This window comes from Myodes glareolus, chromosome 9 (genome assembly GCF_982192425.1).
Source record: "Myodes glareolus chromosome 9, mMyoGla1.1, whole genome shotgun sequence".
NCBI classification, from domain to species: domain Eukaryota; kingdom Metazoa; phylum Chordata; class Mammalia; order Rodentia; family Cricetidae; genus Myodes; species Myodes glareolus.
In genome coordinates this window covers 25014099-25037069 of record NC_142034.1, presented here as the reverse complement: position 1 = coordinate 25037069, position 22971 = coordinate 25014099, and the positions used below count along the sequence as shown (strand labels likewise).

The following is a 22971-nucleotide window of genomic DNA, read 5'->3' as shown; positions in this document are numbered from 1 at the left end:
GAGCATTGCCTGCTCTTCCAAAGGTCCTGAGTTCAATTCCCAGCAACCACATGGTGCCTCACAACCATCTGTAATGAGGTATGGTGCCCTCTTCTGGCCTGTAGGCATACACACAGACAGAATATTGTATACATAATAAATAAATAAATATTTAAAAAAAAAAAAGAACACTGGTTGTGCTGAGCGGTGGTGGTGCACGCCTTTAATCCCAGCACTTGGGAGGCAGAGGCAGGCAGATCTCTGTGAGTTTGAGGCCAGCCTGATCTACAGAGCGCGTTCCAGGACAGCCAAGGCTACTCCACAGAGAAACCTTGTCTCAGAAAAAAAAAATCAAAAAGATTAAACAACTGAAGCAAAAGGCAGCTCCAGTCCAGTCCATCACTCTTCACCTAAAGTCAAAAGAAGCCGTATGCAGCGGAGAGGAGTTCGGGACCCTCCCCTGGGGATGCAGGAGTCAGAGCTAGGGAACGTCTGGTTGGCTTCCTAGCTCTCTGTGAGAGCTCCAGGAAGGAAGCATTCCACATTGGCTCACAAATGCCCCACTGGTAAAACAAAATGTGTGGAGTTTAGAATGAGAACGCCCCCATGAGCCCATGTGTTTGAATGCTTGGTCCCCAGTTGCTGGAATCGTTTGGGAAGGACTGGGAGGTGTGGCCTCATGAGGAGGTGTGTCACTGAGGTGGGTTTTGGGGTTTCAGAAGACCTAGGCCATTGCCACCTTGCTCTCTGCCTCCTGCTTGTGGTCAGAGGTGAGCTCTCAGCTGTTCTAGCCCATCATGGACTCCCGCCCTCTGAAACCGCAGCCAATTAAACGCGGTCTTCTAAAAGCTGCCTCATGGGTTTTTGTCACAGAAAAGGAACTGATACAGTTATGCCCCTATAGAATGCCTATCTGTACATGCTGGAGGTGCGCCCCCCGCCGGCACCACTGACTGCTCACCCCACCACCCGTCCAATGGACTCCTGGGAGCAATGAGTTCCATTTGCCGAAGGTTAAAGCAGGCCCTGATCTGGGAAGAGGACGTAGGCAACCGTGAGGTAGTACCTCAACGTCTCGCTTCAGTTTTTCCAGGAAGTTCTTCTTACTCTCTTCTCCCACGTGCAGCTTCTGCCCTTCATTGAGGAAATCATTATCTTTGAATGTTGGCAAATCCTTGGCCTGGGAGAGCAACAGCACAATCCAGTCAGGCAGGCTGACTTGCTCGCCCAGGCAGGATGGGAGCAGCGTGCAGAGAGGGGAAGGGTCTTTAGCACAAGATGCTCAGCACAGGACAGGAGCCGACAGACTCAGGCATGGGACAGGCAAAGGCAGCAAATGTGGCGTGGATTGAACAATGAGAACCAAGCAGGAAGGATCCGCCCCTGCTGAGCCGCAGGGAGCTATTAACCAACTCAGGCTGGACGATGGCCTAGAAGCCTTCTTCATCCCAGCACAACCACAAAGAACCCAGCAAAGGCAGAAGTAAGATGCTGCTTATGCCAAGGACAAGCAGGTGCCGCCGAAGGACACAGAACACTTCAGGGTGACGGACTGCATGCTTGGGAGCTGAGATGGGGGGTCACAGAGGGCAGGTGACAGACGGTCAACAGAAGGTGCTACCGATTGCAAGCGACCCTTCACCCTTGCTCAGCGCCAACATACCTTTTCCTTGTCGCTGGCTTCTCGGGCAACAGTAGAACCCTGGAAGGACAAAAGTCATCAGAAGTCCTGCTGAGGCAAACACCTTCTGCAGATACACATGTGTGCAAACCGAAGTGCAACACATGCACACGTGTTAGGGGCCAGAGCGCTTTCTGCTTTTTTGTTTCTTTGCTTGTTTTGGCTTTTTGTTCCCTGGAACTCACTGGGTACAGCACGCTAGACTGCCTCTGTCTGCCCAGTGCTGGGATCTCTGCCTTTTGTTGTTGTTGTTGTTTTTTGTTTGTTTTGGACAGTGTCTCTTACTGAACTTGGAGTTCATAGAGTTAGCTGGGCTGGCCGGCAAGCAAGCCCCAATGACCCTCCTGTTTCTGCTTCCTGGGATCAAAAGTGAACAATCCCACACTTGGCTTTCACTTGGGAAGTGGAGATTGAACTTCGGTTCTCATGCTTGTCCCACTTAGCCCTCTCCCTAGTCCCTGAGGCAAACTCTTTTGAACAAGCCAATGTACGTGAGACACTAGACACAGTGAGCAAGCAAGTGGAAGTAGATGTGCTGGTATCTTAGAGGAGCCAGAAGGCAGCCCCGGTCCACTCGAGCACAGCCATTTCTTGAGCTATGACTAAAAGACATGGCAGAGGCTCAGTAAACAAGACTGCCCCGGAGACCTCAGTTCCTTACAGCAGTGGCCAAATCATTTCTCACAGGGTGCTAAGTGGTAGAGGGAGGAGACACTCCAAGCATGAAACACAGGGCTGGGCCAGGACTGGAAGGCAGCAGTGGCCGGGCCTACTTCTGGCTGGGAAGCAGGAAGTGTTTGGTTAGGGGAAAGAGAAGGTGTGGGGGAGTGCAGGGCGGCTGGGAGGGAACCTCTTCAGCCTGCACATGAAATCCCGGCTAGGGGGAGGGGCAGGGCTGTGGGGACACAAACGGGATGAGTGAGGCTGCAGCAGAGATGTGAGGTGACAGAAACCAGGAAGCCTGGTTCAAGGACAGAGTACCCCGGTTCACAGCCTTAAGTGCATCCTTCTTGGTGTCTAGAAATGCGTGTGTGCTTTCACTTCATGGTTCCTGGACAAAAGCCACAGTGTATGCATCAGCACAGCCTGTTCCCACTCCACTGCCCTCGGAGTGCACATCCCACAGACAGGAATTGAAGAGCACCAACTGCCACACACATATGGCCTACCTAGGACTCAAATCATCTCTTCATTACTATCACCTTGACTTCAAACAGCCTTTGGTCTACACATCAACTCTAGAGTCGTATATCTCGCTGACATGTGTGCACCAGCCTTCCCAATACGTGAAGCTGTAAGAGCAGCCTCTCCTGGCCTCAGAGAAAACAGTGGACACACGGGAACCCAGGGCCCTTTACCTTGAGGTCGTATTTGCGATGTACAGTAAGCCGATGACTGAACACATTCCTGGTGACCACCATGTAGGTCTCCACGCCGTCCACAGTCAGGCGGTACATGCCCAGGAACTGTGGCAGGAGGGTATTGCCATGACACTCCACTATGAACTAGAATGGAGAACAGGAAGAGAGGGAAGGCTAAGGAGCAGGAAAGCTCTTGGAATGACGAGGCCTCTCCCAGACCGAGATGCGCTCTGAGATTCTACTTTCAGACTAGTGGTTTTGACAGGAGGCTCTGGAGAGAGAACTGAATGGTAGGAGAGCCCTGGCTGTCCTTCCAGAGGACATGAGGACAACTAAACGGCCGTATGACCAAATGACCCGCAACGCTGACTATACCGTGGTTTAAAATCCAGGGCCTCTGCTGTGATGTCGGAGATCGCAAGTTCCCTTTATCGTTTCCCACTGCCTGGTTACCAGGCATAGTGGTTAACCTTGATTGTAACCGAACTGGATTAAGATGCAGCACCTACGAAGCCAGGCAACAGTGGCGCACACCTGTAATCCCAGCACTCGTGAGACAGAGGCAGGCGGATCTCTGTGAGTTTGAGGCCAGCCTGGTCTACAGAGCCAGATCTAGGACAGCTAGAGCTGTTACACAGAGAAAGCCTATCTTGAAAAACCAAAACAACAACAACAATAAACGTACCTAAGAGATTAGTTCAACATTCCTCTGGGGCTATAGGAGATATTCCAGAGCCAATGAGACCATGGGGGGGGGGGATGATCTAAGGAATGATTTAATCTACTGATGACATCATTGGCAAGTGGGAAAGGTAAAAGATGAGAACAGCTGGAGAAAATACGGAACTAGGGCTGTCTTCAGGAGCTGTGTCCTGCTCTGCCCACTTCCTGCATGTCCTCGTCCTCCTCCAGCCTGCCCGAAGTAAAAAGTAAGCAGCTGTCCTCGCCACACACGTCCAGCACTCTGCCGCTCTGCCCAAGTGCAGCCAAGGGACCGAGCTCTCGGAAACCACAAGCCAAAACACATCCTTCCTCCTCCTTTCTGTTTCTGTTTTATTTCTTCGAGACAGGGTTTCTCTGTAAAACAGCCCTGGCTGGCCTCGAACTCACAGAGACCCACTAGCCTATGTCTCCTGAGTGCTGGGAGTAAAAGTGTGCGCTACCATGTCCATCTTGTGGTTTATTATTACATCTTACTGACTTATTTCGTGTGGTACTGCATGCTTGTGGAAGGCAGTGGACAGCCTGTAGGAACTGGCTCTTTCCTCCGCTGTGGAGACTGAACTCCTGCCGTCAGGCGTAGTGGTCTGGATGAGACTGTCCCTCAGTCTCAGAGGTTTGCATACATGGTCCTCAGTTGGTTGCACATTTGGGTAGGTTTATAGGGTGTGGCCTTGCTGAAGGAAGTATGTCACTGCAGGTGGGCTATGAGGTTTCAAAGCTACACACCATTCCCAGTCTGTTCTCACGGCTTCCTACTGCTCCAGCTGCCAAGTCTGCCAAGATGCCAAGAAGCCACTCTGCCATCATGAATGCTAACCGTCTGGAACTGTAAGCCCAGATAGAATCTTCTATAAGGAGCCTTGGTCCTGGTGATTACCACAGCAATAGAAAAGTAAATGTTCCACCAGGTTTGATGGCAAACACTCTTACCACTGAGCCACCTCACAGGCCCCGGATCTTCTATTCTTGAGACTGTTTCTGTCAGGTATTCTGCCACAGCGATGAGAAACAGAACTAAGGCATGAGGAAGCAGCTGCCATCGCCAGAGCGGAGCAGGCCCTCCCAGCCAAGCCCCGCTGGAGTGCTCTCTTTCTCTCTCCCGACCCGTCCTCCGCAGCCCAGGCTGGGACTCACCATACCTGGTGGTATTTCTTTAAGATGTTGTGCATCTCGGCCACGTCCTCACTCGACACTGTCTTGATGACAAAGCGCCGGTCATAGGTGGTGAGGAAACGGGTGCCACACCTGCCCTGGCTGTCACTGTTGATGGGGGCACTGCGTGTCACTGAGTTCTGAGGAGTCAAAACGAAAGCCATTGATTTTGATGAGGAACACAGTATTTTTTTTTCCTTTTCTTTCCTACGGGGCTAAGAGGTGAACCCAGGGCCTGCACACGCTGGGCGAGCACCCTACTTCTCCATCCCTAAGATTCTGACCACACCCTACTGCTCCATCCCTAAGATTCTGATCACAACTCTGAATCTTTTCCTACAGACTGAATCGCTTAAAGACCAACAAGTGTCATGACAGAGGTCCCCAGGGTGGACCTCCCCTGACTCCCTTTCACTTGGAGTACTTACAGACCTCTCGAAAATTTCTCTCCCGATAAGATCTACTCCTATCCTTGAACTCAGAGTAGGCTGGGTGTATGACACTCTGTTCTGACCCAGAGAGCTGCTCTAAAAACTAGAATTGCCTCACTGGGAGGGGACTGAGTTCCAATCCTGACCCTCACAAGCAGTGTGGCCTCAAGTGAGCCATTTAAGTTTCCCTACTTGGAACACAGGGAGACAGACCAAGAAAACTGACCGCCTGAGGGTCGCGGTTAACAATGCGTAGCAGAGTCAGAAGGTCCATCACAGGGAGCAATGGGCACTTTTCTATGTAACCATGCACTTTTCTGTGTGTTGATCCCATCGCTTGAAAACACCTCCAAAGGAGAGAAGTTGGTCTTCTCTCTCTCCCCATGCCACCCAGGTATAGGCCTTGCTCATCTGTGTAGGCTGGAAGACCATCCTAGGAGCCCCTGTGGCTCTGTCTCTGGTCCTCCTCAAGACCTGGGCCCCATTACGGTCAGACAGAGAAGCCCAAAGAGGGTGGGGCAGTAGACAAGAGCGTGTGGACTTTGGAAGGTAAGGGCAAGGGAGATCCCTGCTGCCCACGTTCCTGGAAATACACCCACTGGGACCTGCTGGCGGGAATGCTTGGTCACTTAATACAACCTCACCGAACCCTCTGGAGGGACCAGAGAGGTGGCTTGACATGCTGGCCTTGCAGGAAACTGGAGTTTGACCTCCAGCACTCAACTGTAACTCCTACTTGAGAAGAATCCAATGCCACTGACCTCCATGGGCACCCACACTTACACACAGACACACACACAGACACATACACACCGACAGACACACACATACCGACAGACACACATTAAAAAAAAAAAAGAGGCCAGGCATGGTGGCACACATCTTTAATCTCAGCACTTGGGAGGCAGAGGCAGGTGGATCTCTGTCAGTTCAAGGCCAGCCTGGTCTACACTGCAAGTTCCAGGGCAGCTCCACAATGAGTTTTAAAAAAACAAATGAACAAAAGAACCCCTGGAGGACCAGCACTGTCTTCACAGGAGCAAAATGGAGACGTAAGGCATGCTGGACATTCTGCAGTAACGGTGCTGAGTTAGAGAACACCCTATGAGTCCCCAATCTAAAAAAAGTGGGCAGGCTTTATAAATGAGTCTCCTTTCTCCCTGCCTAGCCCTGCAGTAGAGAGCCAGGTGGAGATTCACAGCTCTGTTGCCTTGTGTTTAGCAGAACCCCAAGACTCTCAGTCACTGGGAGTCCCCTCCTGGAACAGCAGCCTTGAGCAGAGTCGTGCCTGCGGGGCTATCACAGGCAAGATGAGGACAGAGTGGTGAGACAGCCCAGGGACAGAGAATAACCCGTGTGGTAGGAACAGAGAGCCACGCAACACGGGGTGCCGAAAATGGCAAGACCGGTTCAGAAAAGCGGACTACATTCAGGTTAAGACTTGGTTCATTGTTTGGCCCCAGCAGAGGGGGCTGGAGAAACTGCAGGACTTCTCGGTCATGGACATTACTGGGAGCTTAAGGCTGGCGTTCACTCTTCCTTTCCTCATCAGAGCACTCCTGTCTGCATGCAAGCTCTCCAGAGCTGAGGAGGTGGAAGGGGAGAGGAAGGGGGCCTGAAGGGAAGAGGGCACTTGTCCCCAGACTCATCCCAATCCTTGGAACTCTCCAAAGTTTACAAAATGCTTCCGGGCTTTAGCATTTGTTTTTGATCTCACTGTGGTATCAGCATGGACAAAGGGAAGAGTCAGCTATGGTCCTACTGCTGAAGGGCAAAGACAATCTCTTCCACCTTCTCTAGCAGGCCGTGTGCCAGGAAAGAAGGGCTCGGAGTGCAAAGCAGAGAAGGTGCGGAGCCACGGCCGCCCAGTCAGAAGTTGCTGGCCTGAAGGATATTCCCTCTAGGCCGACAGCTTCTGTGACAGGATCATGCTCTGGAGAGCGCAGTCACTCTGGCATGCCTACCTCCTCCCACCACGAGGACAGCAGACGCTCGCTCATACTTGGCAGTAGGTTGCACAACCATAGGTGTGTCTCTTTTCTAATTTGTTTTATCGGTTATAACAGACCTCATTGCTTTCTCTCTCTCTCTCTCTCTCTCTCTCTCTCTCTCTCTCTCTCTCTCTCTCTTTCTCTGTTAGTCAAACCATGAAGGAGAGGGTTCTTCAGCCTAGACTGGGAATGTGGCATGGAAATGAAGCCGTTCCCACACGGTCCCCTCCCTTCCGCTGCTCTCCCTCTCCCTCCCCAGAGCAAGAGCCTTGGAGGCCCCCTCGGAAGCTTCCGATGCCCCACTGGCCCTGTCTGCTAGCACTGGAGTGAGCTTGGACAGGGAGATGCTCAGGGACTGCTGACACTCTGCCCCCTGCCTGTCTTGTGACTTCCTAACCCCCTCATCCCTGAACCCTCCGGCTGTGCCCAGACAGCCCCATACCTGGTAATCCTGGTCATCAATCCCAAACCTCTCCCTGAGGTTTCGGAACACCATAGGGCAGTACTCCTTGAACTTGAAGCGGCTCGGGAGGTTTTCCCTGGGGAAAGTAGATACACGCTTTGTGAGCTGCCCTTACTCACCCTGAGTGACACCAGAACCCTTCAAAGTGTGGCCCGTAGAAACTCTGGAGTCACAAACTCTGTATTGTCAACAAACACTGTAAGTGATTCTGGCTGGGTAGAGCTTTCAGCAAACTGTACACTTAGAATCTGTATGACTTTCTTTGTTTTTTTGTTTGTTTGTTTTGGTATGCTGTCCTTAAAATTGGCAAAGAAAAGCATATCCACTGGGCGGCGAGACCCAGAGTGTGCACCTCCTCATCGAAAGGACATTCTTCTCTAGGAGACTGTCATGGTAACATCCTGGCGATGCTCGTGTCCAAGAGGCCCTGCCTGCTGCATGTGTGCAGATGAAGGTGAAGCTGGCGTGAGCCAAGAGCTCACCTGCAGGGCCAGCATTCAGGAGACTGAGGCAGAGGGACACTGAGAACTTCAGGCCAACGTGGGCTACCTAGGTAAGTTCCAGAACAGCTTGGGCATCGCATGAGACACTTCAGCCAAACAAACTTGGTTTGTACTGAAGAGGTCTTTAGTCAGCTGACGAGGAACCGGTTTTTTTGGTTTGTTTGTGGGTTTTGTGGTACTGGGAATCAAGCCCAGGGTCCCACACATGCAAGGCAAGTGTTCTACCATTGAGTTACAGACCCAGCCCTGGGACCACACCTTTACAAAGCCACGCCACTCCTTAGTCAGCCAGACTTCTAAAAAGAGAGAAAATGGCCTAGAAATGAGGGCTCTTCCCTATCTCTTCCTTTATGGTAACTCTGCCAAGGGGCTCCCTTCTCGACTGAGGTCCTCTGGCTATTCCAGGATGCAGACTTCCTGAAAATCCAAATAAATGGCTCCTCCTGAAGCCTCCCGACACATCTTCTAGAATAGCACTGCTGCCTAAAAGACATTACATCTGGGATTATTGAAATGAACCAAAGCAAAGATGAAAGAAAAGTTTAAGAGCTCAGTGTTCTGTCTGGACCAAGGAAGGCATGAGTGGGAACAGAGACCTGGAATGGGATGTGCGTGATGTCTGCCCCTGGAGCCCAAACCTCTCAGACTGTACCAGCCTGAGCTGACGGCTACCTACCATTCCTTAGGAGGCCACTTGGGAGGTGGCCGTTCTGAAGACCAATGGCTTCCAGAATAAGATGCTCCTGCCTACTATGACAGAGAAAGACCACTAGAAGATGTTCTGACCAAGCTTGTCCTCAGGGCTGACAGTCTAGAAATGGGGTGGGGGTGGCTGTCCAGCTGGTGAGGTGGTGGAGACTAAGGACAATGGACAGCAGGACCCAGGGGGAGCATGCAGAACAGAGGGAGAGCCTCAAGGTTTCTGGTGTGGCCCAGGGTGAAATGTAAAATTAAGGTTACAAAAAGGCTTAGAAGCCAGGAGCGGGGGTGAACCCCATAACTCCAGCCCTGGGAGGTGGAGGCAAGTGGACTGTCAAAAGCTCGAGGCATGGACTGAGATCAGACTACATACTGAGATCCAGCCTATGCTACAGGAGATACTGTCTCAAAGCAGCAGCAGCAGCAGCAGCAAGAACAAACAAAGCTTGGGAGGCAGGTGTGTCACATCTGTACCTCAGGAGGTTGAGGCAGGAGGACTGCCAGAAGTTTGAGGTCAACCTTGTCTACACAGTGAGATTCACACCAGCCACAAAGTCAAAAGAGAGAAGAGTTTATTTTGGGAAGTGACCTTAAGCACCAAGCTCAGCCTGTGGCCTACACACAGGTGGGGCAGAGGCATGCCTGGCAGCGGAGATGAAGATGGGTACACTAGCTACCTCAGCTCCCAGAGCTCCCTTCTCCAACCTGGGCCCAGCCACATGCCCCAAGGGACCCTGGTGGTAGCTGACGCAGCAAGATGACATGCGTGGGGGAAGTCACATTTAAATGCATCTTCCAGGCCTGTTTGTCAACTCTGTCAACAAGTGTACTTGTGACACATGTCAGGTGCTTCAAGGAAGTAAAAGGCTGTCCACAAAACCCAACCCTCCCTCCAGGAGCCTACTTACTTATTGAAGAGATGATTGTCCACCTTGATCTTGCTGTAAGCTTTGAAGTCATCTGGCATTAGCATGACAGGGACAGGGACATTGCTCAGCTCATTGATCTGCAAAGTAAGACCAAAGCGAGGGTCTTAACCAGGAGGCCACAGCCTTAGAGACAGGGATGTGCAACCCGGAATGTATCCCCCCTCCAGGCTCTCTCCCTGTCTGACTTCTGCTCTTCTTTGGAGTAATCCATTCCCAGCCACACCTCCACCAGTTGAGAGTCTCCTCTGCCTAACAAGGTAGAGTTCAATGTGGGATTCCCTTCTGTCTGCTGTAAATGTTTTATTACCACTGGTTAATAAAGAAGCTTCTTTGGCCTATGGCAAAGGCAGAATATAGCAAGGTGAGAAATCCAAGCGGAGACAGAGGAGGAAAAAAGGCGGAGTCAGGCTGAAGCCATGGAGCTCCCGAAGAAGAAGGACACCAGACCCTGACCGGTAAGTCATAGCCTTGTGGCAACACACAGATTAGTGGAAATGGGTTACTTTAAGATGTAAGAGCTAGCTAGGAATTTGCCTGAGCCACTGGCCAAACAGTGTTGTAATTAATATAGATCTTGTGTGATTATTGGGGTCTGGGTGCCAGAAAACGAAGTATAGTCTCTGTTTACATAATGGTGCCCAACTGGGGCTAGAACCCACAACTCCGAGAGAAGAGCCGCATACTCTACTGACTGAGTTAGCTGGGCACATGTTCCACGAAGCTTTCCTTGCTCCCCAGGCCTCCCAAATATTGTGGTTAATGCTGATAAACCTCATGGGCCTGCTGGACTTCAGCTAGGCAAGGCCATGACTGATCTTTCTTTTCTTTCTAGTGCTGGAGGTCAACTCCAGAACTTTCCACATGCCAGGCCACTGATTGTGCTAGCAGAGATCATCTAGATGACCTCTGGGGACTCCATGATGGCACTCTTACTTGCACCTGAGAGTTATTCGATAAATATTTGTCAACCGTAATAAATGCATTAATGAATGAATGCCCTACAACCTCAGTGCATACTAACTGAAGCCTTTGGTTATCTTATAACAAACTGAGGACCGCTCAAGACATTAGCTCATGGCTATGAAAAAAATGGGTGGATCTTTGTGGGTGTAACTTCTATCTCCAGAGCAAATGGTTAAAATTAAAGGGATTGGGGTGCGTGTTGCACACCTTTAATCTCAGTACTCAAGAGGCAGCCTGAATTCAAGGCCAGCCTGATCTACATAGAGTTCCAGGCTAGCCAAGGCTACACAGTAAGAACCTGTCTCAGGAAAAAAAGAAAAAAGAGATTAGTAAGCTGAGGAGTTAGACACCTGGCCCTGGCTCGCTCTGATCCTCCTGATGAAAGACCAGTTCACCATGCAAAAACCTGCTTATGCTGAATTGTTGGGGAGATACCATGCCCCTACTGCAAACAAGCCTTCTCAGTGTCACACACACACACACGTACACACACACATCACACCCCCAGGTAATACAGGCCTGGATTGGAGTCAGGGAGACACAATACACACACACAAACACATACACACACCCGACCTCCAGATAATAGAGGTCTGAACGGGGAGTCAGGGAGACACAACACACACACACACACACACACACACACACACACACTGCACCCCCAGATAATAGAGGGTTGAATGGGGAGCCAGGAGACACACACATACCCACACACCCACATCCCACCCCAGGTAATAGAGGCCTGGATGGGAAGCCAGGGAGACACAACTTACACACACACACACACACACACACACACACACACACACACACACACACATATCTAGAGGCCTGGACAGGGGCAGGCTCCTCATTGGTGCAGAGCTGAGGGCAGATCCTGCACTTCCCCATCCTGCTTAGCCAACTAGTGGTCTAATTAGCCACAGATGTCCTCCTCTATCACAGCAGAGCATTTGACATTTGACCCTCAACTCAGTGGCCACTAATGCATCTAATGCATTCAGGATTTACTGCGGAAACCTTAGTCATGACTTAATGGACTGGGGTGAGGGGCACAGCCTGTGTCTCCCAGATACTGTCTTTGCAGAACCTCTATTATCTACAGGAGGCCCCATGTGGCAGGAAGGGGATAACCTATAGTCATTAGGACTCCATCAGGAGTACAAATGGGGGAACTGGCATTTAATTTGCTTCTCCTTTTATAGTCTAAACCTTCTTTAACTTAGAAATGTCAGGTGATGGAGTAAGCTTCAAGTTAATTGGGCTAACGAACCACTTTCCCGAAGTTGGTGAAAAGCCTGTTGCACTTACAGGTAAACTGAGGAAGATGAAGTGAGTGTGTGTGCGCGCATGTGCGTGTGCGTGTGCGTGGGGGGGGGGTATTCAACCCACGGCTGGCAAAGCCTTCACTGGAACCGACACAGAAGCACATGCCAAGTACTTCCATCTACATGAGACATCACACATTACAGCCTGGGTAGGCTGGGAATTGCCAAGAGGAAACGGACATAAGAAACATGTTCCTTTTCAGGCATGGTAGCACACACCTTTAGAAGCACCCCAGCACTCTGTAGGCAGAGGGAGATGGAAACTCAATGAGTTCAAGGCCCGTCCGATCTACACAGCAAGTTTCAGGACAGTCAGGGCTAGAAAGAAAGACCCTGTCTCCAAATAACCAACTAAACAACTCAAAAAGCAGCAACTGCATGTTCCAGGGCAATGAAAATCACCTAAGACCAGGAGTGGTGGCACATGTCAGTAACCCTAGCACTTGGGAAGAGAAAAATCCAGAGTTCAAAGCCAACTGAGCTACATGAGACACTCTAAAACAAAACAAGACAAACGGCTCATCATGTAACTCAGGGGCAGAGCACCACAAGGTCCTGGGTTTGATCCCTAACACTGCAGAATAAATAAAAAGTAAATATAGAAAAACAAAACAAAACCGGATCTCTGTGGGGGCTGGAGAGATGGCTCAGGGGTTAAGAGCACTGGCTGCTCTTCCAGAGGTCCTGAGTTCAATTCCCAGCAACCACATGGTGGCTCACAACCACCTGTAGAAAGATCTCTTCTGGCCTACAGAACACTGTAGACATAATGAATAAATAAATCTTTAAAAAAAAAAACAAAAAACTGGATCTCTGTGAGTTCCAGGCCAGTCTGGTCTATGAAGCAAGTTCCAGGACAGCCAGAGCTCTTAACACAGAGAAACCCTGTCTCAAACCCCTCATCCCCTCCCCTCCTAAAAAAAACAAAAAACAAAAAACAAAACCAAAAACCTATGTTGTTTGGTCACATGAGCATAACTTTTTTGTCAGAAGTCAGCAAACTGCACATTAAAAATTTGTGCTTTATTGTAGGCCCAGTTTTCCTTGATAAATAAAGTTTTACAATTCCCACCATCCCCTTCTGTGAGGACCTTCCTTGGCTACACTTTCCATCAACCAAAAGCACAGCTGCCCTGCAAGGGTGCTCACAAGAGAACATGACTGTCTAATCTGTGCCTACAGCGGAAACCAGCCCGTTTCCTGGTTTCCTGCTATGAGAGACAATTCACGGTGGCTATCCCACCTCCTTTTCCTGGCGTTGCAAGCCTTACTCTCTAGAGTAAGAGAACTAGACACTTGGAGGCTGAAGCAGGAGGACCTCGAGTTTAAGGCCAGCCTGGGATACACAGAAGGATTCTGTCTGAAAAATAAGTAAGAGTGGGTGTGGTGGGCATGCCTGGCTCTGGCAGCGAGAAGGCAGAGGCAGGAGGGTGAATCAGACAGGGAGACCACAAACACTAAAAACAAAGGAGCAAGCAGGCTTGTCTTTAATTCCCACACTTGGGAAGCAGAGGCGGGCAGATCTGTCTGAGTTGGAGGCCAGCCTGGTCTACAAAGCCGGTTCCGGGCCATTCAGGCCTGCATGGTGGTCAGGCTCGATCTCAGAACGAAAGGAAACCCGTGAAACAAAGAGCACTACAGAAAACGGAGTGCAGGGCTCTTACGCAATTCTGACTTTTCTTTTCGGAGACAGTGCCTTCTATGCAGACCAGGCTGGCCTGGCATCTGATGTGTAGAGCAGGCTGGCCTCGAACACATGACCCTCCTAGCCTCTGTTTCTCTCATGCTCAGATTGCCGGCGTGCACATACCAAACTTCACTTCTGGCTTTTCGGTTCATCCCTCCATTCGAAAGACCATTTGCCTGGCTCAGAGAATACGTTTACTCCCAAACATTATAGTCACTGCTACAAGCTGATTCTGGATTAGTCTAAGACACAAACTTAGTGCTAAGGCCAGGGCTTGATACTTCTGGAGCTAGAAAAGACTGTCTATTAACCATAACTGATTATTCTAATAGGACCAGGCCGAATTAGTCTAACAGAACCTTACTAGAAAACTCTTTACTCATTAATTCTCTGAATCCTTATTTTTTTAAAAAAGCTTTATTTTATGCATATATGTGTATGTCTGTGTATAGATATGTACATGAGTGTAGGCAGCTGAGGGGGCTAGGAAAGGGTGTCAGATCCTCTGGAGACGGAGTTACAGGTGCATGTGAGCTACTTATCACCAGGGTTGGAAATGAAAAGCAGAGCTGGGGTCCCCTGCAAGGGCAGCCCACACGTCTTGAGCTGGAGTTACAGGAGCTGTGAACCACCAGCCACAGAAGCTAGGAACCAAACTCTAGTCCTCTGAAAAAGCAGCAAGCAAGCGCTTAACTTCTGAGCCACCTCTCCAGCCCTTCACGGAACTCTTACTGTAAGAAGGTTTGAATAGCTGTACACTGGCTAGCTCTGGGCTTCAATTTCATCCTCATTATTGAGTATACAACCTCGTAACAGAACTTTTAAATGCAGCTAAAACAATGGCGAACAATCTAGATCTCACCTTTGGTTCTACGAAGCCACATATACAAGTGGTAATTCACTCTAGGGGTCAAAAGTAAGAACCCCCCCCCCTTAGTTGTGCTAAATTTTATATCCCGAGAGAGCTTTATTCAATTTCAATTGAACAGTGCTTATCGAAACAGCCACTATATGTTTTTTTTAATATTTACTTATTTATTTGTTATGTATACAATATTCTGTCTGTGTGTACGCCTGCAGGCCAGAAGAGGGCATCAGACCCCATTACGGATGGCTGTGAGCCACCATGTGGTTGCTGGGAATTGAACTCAGGACCTTTGGAAGAGCAGGCAGTGCTCTTAACCTCTGAGCCATCTCTCCAGCCACCCCCCCCCACTATATGATTTTCCATGTTAGATATATACATGGCAGGAGGAGGGTAGTTAGGGGGATATTGTATACACAAAAGAAACAAGACACCACGCTCTTGGGGGCAGGAAACTAACCCGACCCAGGGACTCTCAGCGAGTACACGAAGAAGTGGGAACAGCTTCGAAGAGAATGAGCAAAGGTTCTAAGGGCAGCTCTCTGGCCCTGACACATCAGGCTAGAGACAGGGCACCTAAGCCTCTCCCAGCACTGCTAAGAATACTCGACACTGGAAGAACCTACAATAAGATTATGTTACATCTCTGCTTAAAATTTTTTTATGGCGGGTGACAGTTACGTGGCTTGATCTGTTGGGGGAGGGGAACCTGGCAGTGGCACCAGGTACACAAACTGGCTATTTGGAGTCCACTCCCTATGGTGGGATACCTTGCTCAGCCTTGATATGGGGGTGAGGGGGACTTGATCCTGCCTCAAGTTGGTATTCCAAACTTTGTTGACTCTCCAAAGAAGGTCTTAAGCACTCTGAGGAGTGGAGGGGGATGGAAAGGAGGGGGTAGGTAGGGGACAGGAAAAGGGGAAGGAGGGAAAACTGGAATTGGTATGTAAAATGAAACAAATTTTCTAATAAAAAAAGAAAAGAAGGAACAAGATGTAAAATGGAGTTAATCGGTTTTTTTTTTTTTTAAAAATCTTTCATGGCTGCCAAGAGGTGGTGGCGCATGCCTTTAATCTCAGCACTAGGGAAGCAGAGGCAGGCAGATCTCTTGAGTTCAAAGCTAGTCTGGTCTACAGAGCAAGTTCCAGGACAGCCAGAGCTACACAGAAAAGCCTTATCTCAAAAACAAAAGACAAACAACAAAAAAACAAAACAAAAAAAAAACTTCCATGGCTCCTCATCAACTCAGGGCAAAGCTGTAACTCATTAGCCTAGCATTCAATACCTTTCCTGGTCTGGCTTAGTCTCTGCCAAACTTCTACTCCATTGACTTGAGGCCAGAACTCGGGATATACAAACAAAAAGACATCTTTCCATTTGGCTGGGAAGACAGACAAGGAACAGAGGCGATGTGATGGGCGCTGGAACTGCGTGGAATATAAAGGGAGAAAAACAGACTAAGGGGCGGCTGACTCTGCCCGCGAGTGCTGGAGCCAGGGGCAGAGAAATGCGGATGGGAAGGGCTAGGGTCAGACTCCAAAACAAGTCAGAGGAAGGGAATTCCAAGTCGGGGGGGGGGGGGGGGGGGACGACGACAGTGAGCACCAAGCCTCAGGTTCGAAAGAAAAAACACGTGTTTCTGGAGCAGAAAGTGTGCAGGCACTCATGGGAGGGGGGCAGCACTACAGGTCAGGGGCAAGGGGTGGGGGTGGGGAGACAGAGCAAAGACAAGTAAATGCTCCATCGCGTTAGGAATATCAGCATATCACGGCTAACTGGACCTTGTGGTGCAGGAGGCTAACCTGGAGGGATCATGAATTCGAGACCAGCCTGCACTGGGTTTGGGAGCAAGTTGAAGGGCAGTTTAGAAAAACATGTCTCAAAGAGTTTAAGAAGAGGGCAGGACAGTGGGTGGGCTGTGGGGCCAGGGTGACGGTTTGGCAGGTAAAGACACCTGTTACCAAGCCTGGTGGCCTGAGTCCCATCCCTGCACTTCTCCTGCTGGAGGGAAAAATTGAGTCCTAAAACCTGTCCTCTGACCTCCACATACACAGGATCACAAACAAACAAACACACAAATAAATGTTTTAAAATAAAATGAGAAAGAGTCGGGGTGGCAGGGTAGCCAGGCTTAAAAATAAAAATAAAATAATAAAATGAAGGTTTTTGGGATGTAGTTCAGTATCAAAGCACTTGCCTAGCTAGTGCATGCAAGGCTCTGAGTTCAACATCCAGAGCCATGAAAGATTAATTAGTTAATAATGAAAATAACAGGTGCTTTTATTGACTAAATTCCAGGTTGATGCTTTCTAAGACTGTAACATCGATATATTTAATAAATTTTCTTTTCTATGTTTTTTTTTCTCAATTACTTATTTTGTGTGCATTGCATGTGTGCCTGAATGTGCAGGAAAGTCATTGATGGGACCACAGCAACAGTTCAAATGGTAGGCAAGGGCGCTAAGAATGAGAAGGGGCCAGCACGGTGGCGCATGCTTTTAATCCCAGCACTTGGGAGGCTGGGGCAGTGGGGTCTCTGTGAGTTCGAGGCCAGCCTGGTCTACAGAGCTAGTTCCACGACAGCCAGGGATATACAGAGAAACTCTGTTTTTGTAAAACAAAACAAAAGGGTAAGTAAAAAGAACAGAAAGGATAAAGACCACGAGAATAATCCAAGATCCGGCTAAAAGTCAGCCATGTTCTGAAAGGCTCCCTGCTTCCCCCAGGTTTAATTAATTACCCATTCCTCTGTGCATCTTCACGAGCAAAGTGTCACATTTAGAGTAATTTTTAAAATTGCGTTTACTTATTTATTGTTTATCATGAGTGCCAAGGCGCATGTGTGTAGGTTAGAGGACAATGAATGGGGGCCGTTTTCCCCCTTCCTCCACCATGTGAGTCCCAGGAACTGAATGCATATGGTCAGGTCTGGCAGCAGACACCTTTACCTGCTAGGCCATCTCACAGGCCAGGGTAAGTAATTGCTTTTCTTTCTTTCTTTTTTTTGGGGGGGGGGTTCATGACAGGGTTTCCCAGTAACTATGGAGCCAGTCCTGGAACTTGCTCTGTAGTCCAGGCTGGCCTAGAACTCACAGAGATCCACCTGCCTCTGCCTCCTGAGTGCTGGGATTAAAGGCGTGCGCCACACCACCTGGCAGTAATTATGTCTTTACATGTCGATTTCTCTGCTTGGCTGAGAACCCTTAGCGCGTGGCTGGAACTAAAAGAGTTGCTTGATAAATGTGGAGCTGAGGGATGGATGAGCAGAAAAAACGAGGGAATTGGGGTCTGAGAATAAGGGAGAGACAAGCAAGACTGCTGTAACTGCTGTTTGCCCATCTGGAGGACGGGAGGGTTAGCTGCTGAGGCTATGGCCAGAGTGTGAAGCCTCAAGTAGCAGAAAGAGAAAAAGAAGCTTTACTCGGTAGACAAAGGGAACTTAAAGTTTTATAGCAGGCACAGTCCAGAAGAGGTGCACTTGCTTTCCCGTCTGCACGGTCCAGAGCCTGTCTCTTCTCCTTCTGCAGCATCAAGAGCATCACGGAACACAGACCCATCTGAATGCCAGGCTCAGCACACCACATTGGGAGGCAAGTCTGTCGCATCTCCTCACAGAAATGGCTTTTGGATTATCCACATGATTAATTCCACGAGCCATGAGCATAAATAATGCAGAGGCTAAACAAGCTGAGTAAGAAGCAAGGCTGAGCACAGTGGTTCACGCTTCCGCAACGGGGAGGAGGAAGCAGGCAGGTTACATGCCACACAGTGAGATCCTGGCTCAAAAGAAAATAACCCCAGCTACTTAGGAAGACTGCAAATCCAAGGCCTGCCTGGAAGACAGAGGAAGTTTAGGCCACCCTGTGCAACTAAGTGAGATCCCATTTAAAACAATAAGAAGAAAAATGAAAAGAGGCTAAGGGTTGGCAGAGTATTTGCCTAGCTTGTACATGGTCCTGGGTTTGGTACCCAGCACTGCATAAAACTGAGAGTAATGAATGATACATGCACATAAATCTAGTACTCAGAAGGTGGAGGCAGGAGGTTCAGAAGTTCAAGGTCATCCTAGGCTACAAAGAGAGTTTGGGGCCAGCTTGAGCCAGGGAGATGAGGGCTACATTGCTCCTGGTGGGTTGCTAGCCCTTCTTGAAGGTTCTCTTTCTTCAGAAGCCTGATGTGAGGTTATTAAAGGTTAAAAAAAAAAAAGTGCTTCCCTGTCTAGCATGTACAAGTCTCTGGATTCATAACCATATTCTAGGACTGCAAAATAGATAGCTAGATAAATAAATAAATAAATAAATAAGCACAATTTGTTTTTAAATGCACAAAGGATTTAATAGACATTCTCCAGTGAAAGTATACAATGGCCAGTGCATATGGAAGGATGCTTAACAATCATTAGTTACCAGAGAAATGCAAATCAAAATCACAATGAAATACTGTTTCACACCCACTAGGATGCCTGTGCTAAAAAAGACAGTAACAAGTGTTGACAAGGATCTGGAGCAATTACATCACACGCTGCTGGTGGAAAAGTACAATGGGCTAGCCACTCTGGGGAAGAGCTGGCGGTTTCTCAGATGAGTAAATATAGAGTTCCCATCACTGCTACTACTCTTCCTGGTGAGCTCTGCATATGTGTGGGTCCTAAGGGGCACACAAACACCAGCAGGGCAGCCCTCCTGTTCCGTGTTCCTTCAGAGAGTACCTAGTCCCTCATCCCAGACCCTGGAACAAGGTTATCATTCACTAAAACCCCAGTTTTCTGTCTTTCCTCACGTGTTACGCCCTGTCTGGCCCAACGGCTTCTACCCTCTTTTCTTCCAGAGATCAGCGGCTGTCTGTCTTATCCAGGGACTCCCGTGACAACACTGAGTTCAAATGCCTCTCTTAGCAAAACAAACCAGTTCCTTTAAAAGGGCTTCTTCTTTCCACGCAGAGGTAAACCAACCGACTCATGAGAGGGTAAGTGGCTTTTGCAGAGACACGTGCACCATTTTAGCTCCGGACCAACCTGACTAAAGGTTTCAAAAGCCAATGAAGACCTGAAGAAAAGGTGATATCTGAAATCTGAAGGGGTGAAGAGGTCTAACAGGAAGCTTCTGAAGAAAGGGAACCTTCAGGAAAGGCCAGGAACCCAGCAGGAGCAGTGCAGCCCTGATCCCCTGGAAAAATGGCCTTCTGGGTACCTAACTCACATGCAGCCTGTGCACCGTGCTGAAGGCCAGGATGCAGTAGGACAGGTAACTGGCCTTCGAAGCTCGCCTGTCCAGGTGGTGCTCCACATCCCCCTCCCATCTCCCGGGAGCGTCGTGTTCACAAGTGTGCGGATCTCGCCTAAAGCCAATGCTTCTCCAGTAGCCCATCAAACTTTCTCAAAGTTAGCAAAGGTGACGCCCAGTCTACTTGCCGCTCTGAGTCTTCCCTCACATGCCCACATCTCTGTCGACTTCTAACTGCCCGTGAGAAAATCAAATACCATATACACTCCCAGGAACTGGTATGCACAGCAGGCGCACCCAAGTGCACAGACACACACACACACACATACACACACACCACAGAAGGTGCACCCAAGTGCACAGACACACACATACACATATCCATACAAGCATGTGTGCATACACATACACATACACACACACACACACATACACATATCCATACAAGCATGTGTGCATACACATACACATACACACACACACACACATATCCATACAAGCATGTGTGCATACACATACACACACACACACACACACACACACACACAAAACCAAAGCAGGCACACCCAAGTGCACGGACACATACATACATACATCCATACAAGCATGTGCGCGTGCACACACACACACACACACAGCTTCCATCTAACCTCGGTCATGGCTGAGAGAGTAAAAGGAACAAGAGACCTGTCACTCAAGAATAGCCAGGTGATGGTGGTGTATACCTTTAATCCTAACACTTGAGAGGAAGAGAAAGATCTTTTTGGGTTCCAGGCCAACCTGGTCTACAGAGTGAGTTTCAGGACAACCAGGACTACACAGAGAAACCCTGTCTTAAAAAAAAAAAAAAGAAAAAAAGAACTGTCACTAACCAACAAAGCCTCTTGGAGCAGGACAAGGAACAGGTCTTACAGTGACCACAGGCACACTACCCTCTGCCAAAGGCTTCGATCTCACGTGTGAAATAAGGGACCTGAAGTTAACCACTTTCAGGCTTCTACCAGTTCTCTGCCCAGACAGGACGCTTTCTAGTGAGAAGCAGATGTCAAACAAAATCAAGGATTGACCTCCAAAAGGGGACTTAGGGTTCACATTTTGCTGACCCAGTTTCCCAGGAAATGTCAGATGACCCCAGAAGCAGCAGGAAGCAAGAGGAACAAACTCTGTTCATTGCTTTAGAGGTCCGAGATCCGAGAATCACACTGCCCTGCCAGGATACTCATTAACCCCAGGGAGGACAGAGAAGGCGTAAGCTGCCCAAGACCAAGGGGCCGGCAAGGACCCCACATACATACGCGCTCTCTACTGTATGGGACATAGAGATCTGACAGGCTGGCTGAGATTGCAGTTCCTCAATCTCCAGCCAAAGATCTCTCCAGGTCTTCTACCAACGCAACAGAAGATAAAGTCTTGCTGATCCTGGGCCCCTGGGTCACTGTTTGGTCTTACAGACAATTTCAAGTGTCCAGGAGAGCAGGGAGACTCAAGAATGAAATCCACAAGAGATCCAACACTTCATTTCCCTCATTCTGAACTTAGGGTCCTCTCACTCGCCTGTTCCCAGTGGAGGGACTCACAAAGGAACGGCCAGAAGGCAAGGAGCAAGCCCTCGAAGAGGAAGAGGACAGACCCTAAACGAAACGCACATAAACAAAGTCAAACAGCTCAAACTGTCCACATCTAACTTCTTAGCAGAGGCTACTGCACAGTCTCAGAGTACCCAGTACCCGGGGGACCACGCATCTCGGACAACAATCGCCTTTATCACATTCTGGAAAACCATGGGATAGACAAGAAGGCAACGTCTTTGAAATGAACACCACAGAAGATCGGAGTAGACATTATTTCTACAGCCAGGTCTACACTCTCTCAGGCCTTCTGTTCACTCTTCTTCATCCAAAGGGACCCAAGTCAAGAGCCTGTGGCTCAGAGAAGCCTCTGCTTCTCCAGTTGGTATGTCTTCATGAAGAAGAAGAAAAAGGAAACCTAGAGATGATTTCCACAGCGAGAGGTAAGAAGGCCTAGAGGATGGGAAACTTTGAGCAGCCACACCAACCAAACAACCACAAACAGGAATAGGCAGGCAAGCCAATGCCACTTGCCCTGTCAACTGGGCAATGATCTGGCAATCAGCGCTAAGGGACAAGAGGAATAGCCATGCAACAAGCAGGCTGAGGTTAGAAGTGGCGGAGTCGCAGCACCCAGGCCTTCCCTCGGAGATCCGGGGGCTGCACAGAGCAAGCATTCGGACGCAGGAAGCCAGAGGGGCTGGAGCGAAGGGGAGACGGCGACGGTATAGCACGGGGACACCAGGCCTCGCGTGTCGAACGCGGAGTGCACGCCCGGCCGGACAGCGTGCACGGGTGGGCGGGCATGCAAGTGGCTCGGCGGAGGGGTTTGCAGGCGTCACCCGCGGGGCGAGCGTGGCGAGGCCCGGGGGAGTAGGGGCGCGCATGGGGAAGCTGGTTACCGTGTGGTTCACCCCCCACATCAGGACGCTGAGGATCGGCTCGCTGGCCCGGAATAGCTTCACTTTCTGGCACACGAAATGCTTCTTCTTGGTCTTGGTTTTGCTGGCGCTGAGCGGCGCCACCGCCACCGCCGTGGTGCTGGTGCAGTTGGACGACATGCCCGGGGCGGCGGCGGCGGCGAAAGGGGGGGTGGCGGAGACAGCGCACCAGCGAGCGGCCCCAGGCCTCCCCCGAACCGATCCCCACCCCCGCTGCCTCACGGAGCCATGGTCGCGCCCGTCCCGTTACCTCCCCACCCCGCCCGGGTGGTTCCGTCCGCCCCACGCCCCGCCCTCGCTGCCCCGCCCCGCCCCGCCCCGGGGAACGGGCCAGCCCGTTCCTCACCCCGCCTCCGGGCGGCACCGCCCACCTACTCCCGGCCCCCCTCCCCTTCGGAATGGTACCGCCCGCCCCAGGGCGCCTGCGGCTGCTCCGCCCACCCCTCCTCCCTGGTCTGCAAGGAGCCCAGCCGTGTTCACGCGCG

At 50.0% G+C, this 22971-nt stretch overlaps 1 protein-coding gene across 1 annotated transcript in view; it reads right to left on the bottom strand.

Annotated features, from left to right (window-relative positions):
• The window catches only part of Pip4k2b (phosphatidylinositol-5-phosphate 4-kinase type 2 beta), a 29238-nt gene extending 6555 nt beyond the window's left edge, over positions 1-22683 (bottom strand). The window contains exons 1-7 of the mRNA XM_085695730.2: positions 22448-22683; positions 9892-9989; positions 7761-7857; positions 4884-5036; positions 3019-3165; positions 1643-1681; positions 1046-1159 (exon numbers count right to left, since the gene is read on the bottom strand). Of these exons, the coding sequence (XP_085551856.1) occupies positions 1046-1159; positions 1643-1681; positions 3019-3165; positions 4884-5036; positions 7761-7857; positions 9892-9989; positions 22448-22606 (807 nt within the window). The 5' untranslated portion in view covers positions 22607-22683. The remainder of the gene's footprint in view (positions 1-1045; positions 1160-1642; positions 1682-3018; positions 3166-4883; positions 5037-7760; positions 7858-9891; positions 9990-22447) is intronic.
• Positions 22684-22971: the final 288 nt, after the last annotated feature.